The sequence below is a fragment of the Rhincodon typus genome, unplaced genomic scaffold, assembly GCF_021869965.1.
Source record: "Rhincodon typus isolate 14 unplaced genomic scaffold, sRhiTyp1.1 hic_rhity00005847, whole genome shotgun sequence".
Taxonomy (NCBI): Eukaryota; Metazoa; Chordata; class Chondrichthyes; order Orectolobiformes; family Rhincodontidae; genus Rhincodon; species Rhincodon typus.
In genome coordinates this window covers 1-10,626 of record NW_025971485.1, presented here as the reverse complement: position 1 = coordinate 10,626, position 10,626 = coordinate 1, and the positions used below count along the sequence as shown (strand labels likewise).

The 10,626-nt window shown below is 37.9% G+C and overlaps 1 protein-coding gene across 1 annotated transcript; it reads left to right on the top strand.

Moving 5' to 3' along the window:
* Window positions 1–805: 805 nt before the first annotated feature.
* LOC109921115 (T cell activation RhoGTPase activating protein) lies at window positions 806–10,071 on the top strand (the record flags this gene model as incomplete). Its single annotated transcript, XM_048594097.1, has 10 exons — window positions 806–938; window positions 1,924–2,000; window positions 2,847–2,924; window positions 3,218–3,281; window positions 4,074–4,217; window positions 4,821–4,993; window positions 5,408–5,569; window positions 5,666–5,775; window positions 6,934–7,123; window positions 9,957–10,071. Coding segments are annotated over exons 2-10 (1,063 nt in total), but the record flags the coding sequence as incomplete, so codon positions are not given.
* Window positions 10,072–10,626: the final 555 nt, after the last annotated feature.

Genomic DNA, 10,626 nt, shown 5'->3' with positions numbered 1-10,626 from the left:
CTCAGATTCTCCAGCATCTGCAGTTCCTACTATCTCTGCTATACTGAAGAGATCTTTTTGTCCCTTTTTGGTATCCACAAACTTCTCCCTTGGCCAGGGCTCCTTTTGTTTTTGATATTCGCTCGTACGACATGGATGTCACTGGCTAGCCAGCATTTTATTGCCTTTGAAGGTTATGGTGAGCTACCTTCTTGAACCATTGCAGTCCATTTGGTGTAGGTAGACCCACAATGCCATTAGGGAGGAAATTCTAGGATTTTGACTCAGTGACAGTCCAGGAGCAGTGATATAATTCCAAGTCAGAATGGTGAGTGGCCTGGAGGGGGCCTTGTCGGTAGTGATGTCCCCATGTATCTGCTAGCGACCACTTACTTTGAACTCCTTTTTGCCCTATTTAAATTTGTTGTTTTTCATGACAGGGAATTTTCTGAGAACTCCTCCCACTTTTTAAAATGGGTTTTCCACTGAACTTCCTTCAAAGTTCCAGAAATGGAGAGGATATTCTCAACCCCAAGGATATTCTCAATTACTGTCATCTCACGAATATCAGATACTAGGAGCTGTCTGCTGTGGTTCCACTGCCTCTGCAGCTAATCTAAATATTTTTACCTTTGTTGGTGAATAACTACTGTTACACAAGTGGATGAAGCAGTACCATGACATCTCATTTTTTCCAGTTGTCACAGGGTGCTTGCTTTATATGGTAGGAGGAACTTATTTTACAGCTTTGAAACTGTACAGTAAAATGCCGTGATGTAGTTTCCTGCCTACGCTATGAGTATTTCCACCTGCCCTTTTATATAGACCATGTGATATAGTTGCACTGTTTAGAGTCTCTGCACTTGTATGTTGGATTAACAGCTTTATACGATGACTTCTACTTTAAATGCTGTTCACATGAAGTAAGGGCATGGTAGTTGGCACAATAATCTTCATAGGTAAGCATTTTGTCTATAAGAATTTAATCAATTATCTAAAAGATTATAATAACCAAGCAAGCTGATAAAATTAAAATGAGAATGATAGTTGTGTCTGACAGATTTGCTTGCTTTCGGGTTAGGTAGTAACCCCAACATTACCCAATTGTACAACCCTCCAAGACTTCTATGCTATTCCAATACTGGCCTCTTACACAGTCTCTATTTCAATCTCTCCGTCATTGGTAGCCGTGATTTTAGCTTGGATTGGAATCTCCTTCTTAAACCTCTCATTCTCTCAACTTCTCACTCTTTCTTTCAAGTGATCCTTCAAACTTTCCTCTGTGACAGATTTTGGCTATCTATCTTAATATCTCCCAATGTGGTTCAGTATCATATTTTGTTTAATAATGCTCCTGAGAAGCATGCTGAATGGTCTACTATGTAAAAGGTGCTTTATAAATGTGATTTGTTGGTGTTTGTATTGAAATTATGTGATGCATATAGAAATGTTTAAGAAATGACAACAGAAGCTGGCTTATTCTTGAACTGACTTGTCTGCTGCTCAAAATCTTGATGGGATGTTTTGTGTCTCTACTTCAGAGGACAGCAGCAATTATCTTGATAATGCAGTCTCCTGTGCAACTTGCTCAATAGAATTCATTTCAATCCACACCCCAACTCCCACCCAAGCCATACAACATCTTGCCTTGGAACTATGTCACAATTTCTCCACTGCAGGGAGGTCAGAATTCTGAAACTCCCTTCCGAACAGTATTATGAAGGCATTCACACTCCAAAGAGTGTAGCAGTTCAAGAAGTTAGCTCACCACCACTTTCTCAAGTGCAAATAGGGATGAGCAATTAATGTTGGTCTAGCCAGTGATGCCTACCTCCTATGAAAGAACAGAAACAATTCCAATGAGTTTTCATTCATATTAAAAGCAGATTAATGTACCAACCTGAGTACATTTTTCACTGACAAACTTTTATTTCTTCTCTTTAGAAATATAAGAACAGAACAAAGAGGCTAGCTTTACATCACTGGCAGCATTAATGAAGGTTTTAAGTAACTCTGGTTTGGTAAGTTACAGGATTTTGCATGCAATCACTTTTTGAGTTCAATCACATTGCTGTTTAACCTTGTTTACTCAAATACTATACTAAAAGTATCTTCATTCTAACAGTAACCATGGTAAAGAATGAGTCAACAAGCAGCCCATAGCATGACATTATTAGTAAAAAAATAAACCTTTTTGAAACTGAAACATGATACTGAATCATACTGAAACAAAACTAAACAGCTCGTTGAAAGATGTTCAAAAGCCCCCTAAACCTTAAAAAGAAGAGTTAATTTTTATCTGCTATTTATTTTTAAGGAAAGGAAAATGAGATGAAATACCTTTGCAAAAGGTAGTGTTTAATTGCTGAGTGAACTGTGTTACATTCTTGTCTGTGTGGTACTGTTGCATATATAATTGATGAGAGTATGTATTCAGCTGAGCTGCAAAATGGGAATTTATTTGTGGAACTGTGTAAGTGTGTGTTTTGTGAATTACAGGAATGTTTGTAATTGTGGATGTGTACTTATGTATGTGATGCCTGTGTATCTGTGTGTAATGGTGTGCAAATATGGAGCAATATAATGGTATGTAGGGGGTCTTGGTGTTTATATACATCTGTGTGAGAACTGATCATAATAAAGATTAGAATGAATATTTTTCTGCCATTTATATGATTAATACATGAAGTGTCAGTTATGAGGATTAAATCGTATAATCAGACACACTAGAAATGAGGTGGTGAGATACATGGAGGACAGAAATGAAAGGATACTGAGGAATTGCTAGCTATCTTCTAGTGCTTGAAAGTTTTGGAGTATTTCTGTTCACATTTAATCAAAATGAATTTGTTATTTATTTTTGACAGTCTAAAACACTAACTGTAAGTAATATGGAAGCAGCCAGTGAGGCTGTGAAGAAAGTGCAACAAGAATCAGTTGAGATGGTGAGTAATAAGTAAATATAACTTCTTTTACTCTAAGGAATTGCGAATGTTTGCTCTAAGTAGACATACTTAGATTACATTTGATAGATTCATGATCTTATTATGTTTATTAAGTTTTGAATATTTTAAATTGAGGTAGGTAGGTAGATCAGATAGGTAAAAGTAATATTCAAGATAAAATATTGTTGGGCGGTGGAGAGTGGTGGTGGGGTGGCACGACATTGTCTCAGTTTTGCTTTTGGGTGTTTCAGAGTTCCTCAAGTATCTCACTGCAGTGTGTTTTTAACCTTCAGGCACATGATCAGAACTATAGAGTGGTATTGTCAAAGAATGAGGACTTGTCAAATTCCCTGATTGGTGAGTTTGAAAACAAGCTAACACATTCTCCCGCCAGATGCAGTAGCCTGTGATTTGCCTGCTGTTTTTGTGCTGATGTAAGCATGATGCAAGTTATTTATAAAGCACCATGCCTCATCAACGTACTTTTTACAGCTTTTAAAGTCATATTAGAAAACACAAAAACGTTTGAATCAAATATTATTGGACGTAAGCTTTAAAATGAGTCTACTTAGACAATATTTTAAAGGTAAGTTGTAGACAATTTGTTAGGAGTTTATTAAAGATTGATCAATTTACACCAGTGATTGACAATCCATCAGAGTATGTACACGTCATTTGTTATTATTAATGGAAAGAGAATCCTAGAAAAAAATCCATGATAGGTTAAAGCATGTATGTTCTCCATGTTATTACTATGTTAGCTTCCCATATATAGATGCTAAAATCAGTGAGAAGCTGTTCTGATTACAAGGAGAAACAATGATTTGTGTAAAATCAGCTTCTTGGTGTTAGTTCCCATGATATTCTTTTCAAATTCAACATGATGCAAATTGAATTTCAAAATGAAGACTTTTTCTTCATTTTTAATTATTTCTTATCAAGTTCAATTTTCAATTGCTGGCTTAAAATATTTCGGAGAGTTACATATGATTTTTAAGTCACCAGACTGCAATTTTCCCACAATGTTCAGACTGGATTGTATTAAACATTGCATTCCTATTTCAAAATACAGGGAATAGAGGAAATATAAAGAGAGAAACTACTTTTAAGCTGTACTGAGTATTCTAACCTCATTATGTTCTCTTGTAGGTAATGAACGCCCCTTTGCTACTGAAATAAACCAACTCCACATACCAGTGAAACAGCAAGCAAAATATGATATGTCAACTCTCAAGTCAGGAAGAAAGCCTTCAAAACCGTCAGAGAAACATCAATGTCAAATTCAGTCCCAAAGTATGTTGGTGCAAACTGCTTCTGGAAGCTCTGCTAACAATAGAGGGAGACCAACAGCCATTCCAAAAATGTATTGCAATTTCGCAAAATGTTTTTAATGCTTTGCAGAATGTGTTATGCAGTTTTTAATCTGCAAGTGCATTTCAGGTGAATCCCACCCTACATTTCTACTAAAAAATTATCAACTTGAAATATTATCTTGTATCACTTGACATAAATGCTGCCTGACCTGCTGAATATTTCTCATCCAGCATTTTTGTCTTTATTTTAGATTTCTAGCATCTCCAGTGTTTTGCTTTGTATAACACTGCCTTTGTTCTGAAAATTAGTAACAGGATTGCATTACATTGTACTGTTGCCAAATAGCTGAGAGGCGCAAATCCACTTTGTACTCTAAACCTCTAAACTTTCCTAGGAATTTTGCTATGGTTATTTTGGCTCCTGAATGCATATATTTTTATCAGCATGAAGATTGATATAAAAATTAGAAGTTTTTGAACTCAGTGGTCTGATGGATAAAATTGTACCTTGTATACTGTAATAGATTTTCCTATCCTATTCATACATGGTAAAGTATGAACAATTTCTTTCTTTCTCCTCCAGTTGAATTTGAGGCTGGCTTGAAGCACAATAAGAAAACCAAAATTAAAATCCCTTGGTCTTCCCGCAAAAACTCAACACAAAGTGAATCCATCTCTTCATACAATGAAGGTCTCTTCGATCGGCATCTTAAAGATATCTGCAATCATAATGAGATGATTGCAAAGCCAATCCTTGTAAGTTAACAGTTACATCTATTTTTGGTCTAATGGAAAGAGTTAATGCATACCACATAATGAACAATGACATTAAACTAAACTAAATTGAATATCCAAGCTCATATTTTGGCCCAATTATTCCAAGTTGGTATATTTAAATGGGCTCGATAGTTGTGTCACATTGACGTAATAATTCATGAAAATGATCTATGGAAACTTGTGTCTTTCCCTGTAATGTAAAATCTTGTCTCTGATAATTGAAAGTTAGTGAAAGCATTAAAAGATAGCACTATTTTCATTCATAGTTTAGATTCAATCAGGATTTTACAGATCCAGAGGAGAGGAGAGAATTGCAAACTGAAAGTTGTTTTTGGAGTAAATTATTTCTCAAAACAATCAAGAATTCTTATTTTGTGTTTCATTTCACTCTAGAACATCCTGACTATTCTGTTCAAGAAAGGACCCTCATTTGTTGGAATATTTCGGAAGTCTGCAAATGCTAAAGCTTGCAAGGAATTAATTGAAAAACTAAATGCGACAAGCAACATCACCCTGGAGGAGGAGCCTGTCATTCAGCTGGCTGTTGTTTTCAAGGTAGATCATTGTTCTAAGGAGCAATGTAACATTTTAATTTCAGTTCTTTTTCTTTACTAGCAGTCCTCATGACTAATTTAAAGTACATGCTTGCAGGAATTCCTACGTCGTATTCCAGATAGTTTGTTGATGACAGCACTGTATGACAGCTGGATGGCAGCCATGGAAAAGGAGAATATTAATGAAAGAACTCGGCAGCTCAAACAGTATGTTTCACCCTATTGTGAGAAATCAGCTGGGAACCTCTGATTTTGTTTGAGTACCATTTATGTTTTGAAATGTCCTTGCTAGGCAATGATACCAAATTGCTTATCAAATCAAGATCAAGAAGATACTCAAAATATTCTGTGTAGCATGGATTTCTGTCATACTTCTGCTATTATATTTTATTGATTGGCTCAAAGTACAGGTTGTTCTCCTATAACGCAATAGTTGCGCTCTTGCGTGACCTCGTGCCATAGAAAATCACACTATAGAAAATCGTCATGGAAAATCTAGGTGGATTGGCCATGCCAAATTGCCTTTAGTGTTCAGGGATGTGTAGACTGCGTGGGTTGTAGGAGGATGAGTCTAGGTGGGATGCTGTGAGGGTCGGTGTGGACTTGTTGGGCTGAAGGGCCTGTTTCCACACTATAGGGATTCTATGGACAGCTCTATGAAAATTGCATTTTCGTGAAATCGCTATAGAAAATCGCTATACCCGTACAGCAGAAAGTTTGCGTTATCCAAACAGCGTACACTATTCATCAATCATGTTACAGCCATTTTGCATTAATGAAACATGCGTCATAGAAGAGCTACCTGTAAATTAACAGCAAATCAGAATCAGAAGGCCACATGACAAATAAAAACATCTAAGAAATGGCTTGAGAAATTAATGGCTTTGATAGTATAGATAATATAGCACAATCTGCAATCATTATAAAACAGCATACCTCTGACCTACAGTGAACACCAACAAGAACATGTAATAGTTTTAAAGATTTTATCAAAATAAATAACTAAATATATTGGCGTCTACATGGTTCTCTGCTTTCCCAAGTGTATCATCAATCGCTGCATTTTCTTTTCAAACAATTATTCATTAAAGTGAACTGTTCTGGTCATCAGATTGTTGAATAAGTCTCCAAATATGGGCATGGCTTCTGAAATCTGGACTCATGTGATATGAGGATATTTTTGCCAAAATTCAAAAATCATTAATTTGACTTTGTTCAAACCGGTTACAAAGATATGAAACCCATAGCCGGGGACTTCTTAATGCATATTTATTAAACTGCTGCTATTTTGGAGAAATATTTAATTGAGTAAGCAAAGTTTTAATCTGCAGCTAACCAAATTGTCATTCTACTATTTTCCCTTAGGCTTCTGACAGAGCTTCCAAGCCACAACTCTCTTTTGCTTCACTATTTGTTTTGTGTGCTGTATTATATCAACAAACATTCAGAAGTGAACAAAATGAATGCTCATAATCTTGCAATCTGCATTGGCCCAAATATGCTCTGGCCAAACAAACCTGTCACTGCTGAATTACAGAAAGAAGTCCTTGCAAGGGTAAATATACTGTGTGCTTTTCAATATATTTATATTCGCTCTTGAGATGCAGTCATTGTTTAGGTAGGCTAACATTTGTTGCCCATCCCTAATTGCCTTGATAAAGTGGTCATGATTGAGCAGTCTTGTTTAGCTGTTGCAGTCCATTTTGACCTGGAAGTATTATTCCGTACATGCGTAAAGACCGAGAGCAGATCTTTGTTGAGACATTGATGGTCTTGCCTACAGGCTAAAGGGCTAGTGACAGACCCACGCTGTGTCTTTAGAAGATGGAGGTCTGTACCACAAGCTAAACAGGTATTGGCAAGCAAGGGCACTGACAAGCTGTCAAGCAAAATCATGAACATGAGAGCAGAAATCTTGGCTCATTGGGAGCTACCCACTAATCCGAAACCAGCAGTTCTTGTTTTCAATAGTGCCACATATCTGCTGCAGTAAGAAAACGCGCTGAAGTCTCAGAATTATGATACGATCTTGGCCACAGAAAATTAATGTGGGGAGTGGGGCTTTTGCCAGGTAGGTGTCATAGGGATACAGATGCAGGAGGAGTCGGCAGAAAAGGAAGAGGGCTTGTTCTCAGTGGACCCCACCCATTCCTAACGTCAAGGCCCTTGATCAGGCACTGAGGGCCTATGATTGAGAAAAGACCACCCCACACCCCTGTGAGGTGACAAGCTGCTCACATGGTTTCAGCTGCCATGCAAGCCCAATGGTGAGAGGCCTGCATGCTGCTGAGTTAGTATCAAAGGCAAATGATAGGGTTTTACTTGGTCATTAACTCTTTCATTGGACCTTCACTGCTGCTGAGTCAAAACCCCGATATTCCCATTTTAGTTGCACTGTGGGTATACCTACACACCAAAGATTGAGGAAGTTGAAGAAGGCAATTCACCACTACCTTCTCAGGGATAATTAGAACAATAAATGCTGGCACAGCCAGAGAGTGACACCCATATCCCATGAATGAATTAAAAAATCTCTTAAGGACCTCAGTTTGCAGCAACTTGGGGAGAATGACCATGGTCTTCCTTCCCAGGACTTAATTTCAGGCAGAAGGGGAAAGGTGCAGAAATTTAGATACACCATCATCCTGCCTATTTAAATTTCCTTCCTGCCTCTAAGCCCACCACCAGGGAAAGGCAGAACAGCCTAGGTTTTGTTTAATTCTGTAATACAGTGAGCATTGAGAATCTTGAAATTACAAGGGGAAAAATACCAATTAGGATCAATAGTCATTGATAGTCACTCTGTCAACCATTTTATTGTGAAACCCTGAAGGTTCTTTCCTCTAACCTAAGATGTACAGAAGATTTGGAATTATCTGAATTAAGTTGATGTCAACATTTGTCTGAACGTTCCACCATTCAGAACGAAATCGCTATAACTAAACTTCTAGACAGCCCTCTGATCTCATCTTCTACAACTTTTTAGCTCTTTGATTTATTACTCTTTCCTTCTCTGTGAGGAATATTGGAACATTTTCTATGTCAAAGCCCAATATAGATGCAGAAGATTATTGTTGCTTGTTCATCGTGTGGCAGTTTCCTTTGATGCTGTAAATATCAGTTGGGCCACCTTAAAGCTCAGCACATGACTCACTATTAATATCTTGAACGGCAGGAATTCTAACAATAAAAGACAATAATACCTGAAACATTTGCAGTGTGTTAAACCACTTTATAAAATAATATTGTGAAGGAGATGAGATATCTGAAGAAATTTTTCATCTGAAAACCAACTAAGCTTAAACTGCGGCCATCTGATTTGATGATTAAATTATTCATATCTGGGTGATTTAGGCATTGGCTTCTGATGTGAATGATAAATACTTGTTGTATCAACAATGAACACATAAAGATGAATAGAGATGGAAAATTTGACATGATGCACAGGGTGATGGAGGAGCTTATTCAGCCTATAATGTTTAAAGGTATGACAAATTTCAGTTATGAGGATAACTTGAAGAAGTTGGGACTGTTCCCCCTGGAGAGAAGAAGTCTGAGAGGAGATCTGATTGAGGTTTTCAAAATCATGAGTGGGCTGAACAGAATAGATAAAGCGAAGCTGTTTCTTAAACATGAATGAGGGCATAGATTTAAGTGATGTGCATATGGCGCAAGGGTGGTATGAGAAAAAGACATTTTTATACATCGAGTTATTATTATGGAATGCACAGGCTGGAGAAGTGATAGGGGCCGGTTCAACTGAGGCATTCAAGGGGGCATTGGATGATTTTTTAGATGGTAATGGTATGCAGGGATTTGGGGAGAAGACAGGAGATTGGCACTAGATAACAGAACTGGACTAGATGACAGAGCTGGTTGGGTTGAATGGGCTTCATAATAGTTCTGTGATAGTAACGTAAGGAAGCTGTTTTGAATTTACTAAGTGCTAAAAGAGCATTTCAGAGCAGGCCAATTGTTGGAACCATCAAATATCAAGGAGCAATGGAAGACTGAGAAAGACAACTGCGTGGTATCCAGAGGTTTTGAGGACATTATTTTGCAATACTTAATTTCTATTTAATGGCTGTGACAGTTGTCCTTTAGGAAGGGAAGATGCTGTCCTTACCTGGTCTGGCCTACATGTGACTCTAGGTCCATAGCAATGTGGTTGATGCTTAACTGCCATCTAGGCAATTGGGGATGGGCAGTAAATGCTGGCCTAGCCAGCAACACCCTCACTCCATGAATAATTTTAAAAAATCTAATTTGCTTTTCAAATTATCTGCTAAATCATCCTTAAAATCAGAAATATTCTCTGGAGAATTTTTCAAGTTTATTCCGACTGATGTTTCTGGTATGATTATCAAAACTAAATATTTTCATTACAGGTTGTGGATCTGATGCAGTTTCTGATTGAGAACTGTTGTCTAATATTTGGGGATGATATAACCACACTTCTTGGTGAACCAGTGCCAGTGCTACCAGAATGCAGTGATAAAGCAGGTAAGTCAATGTGGTTTGCTTCATGCATGACATTAAGAACTTCATTTGGCAAGGTGTAACACACACAAAGCATTTTACAACCTATATTTGAATTACAGTTGAAATGTATTCATTATTATGTTGAAGGCTAATATCGTAACAGGTTTACATGCAGCAAGTCTCCATTAACAGCAAACATGATGCTGGGGGTGACATGGCGTGTTGGATTCCAGCCTCGGGTGACTGTCTGTGTGGAGTTTGCATATTCTCCTTGCATCTGCGTGGGTTTGCTCTGGTTTCTTCCCACAGTCCAAGAATATGCAGGTTAGGTGGACTGGCCATGCTAAATTGTGCATAGTGTCCAGGAGAGTGCAGGCAAGGTAATTTAGCCATGGGGAATGCAAAGTAACAGGAAGAGGGTGGGGGGTGGGTTTGGGTGGGATGCTCTTCAGAGGGCTGGTGTGTACTTGATGGGCCGAATGACCTGCATCCACACTGTAGGGTTTCTAAGATAACAAGGTGTAGAGCTGGATGAACACGGCAGGCCAAGCAGCATCAGAGGAGCAGGAAAGCTGA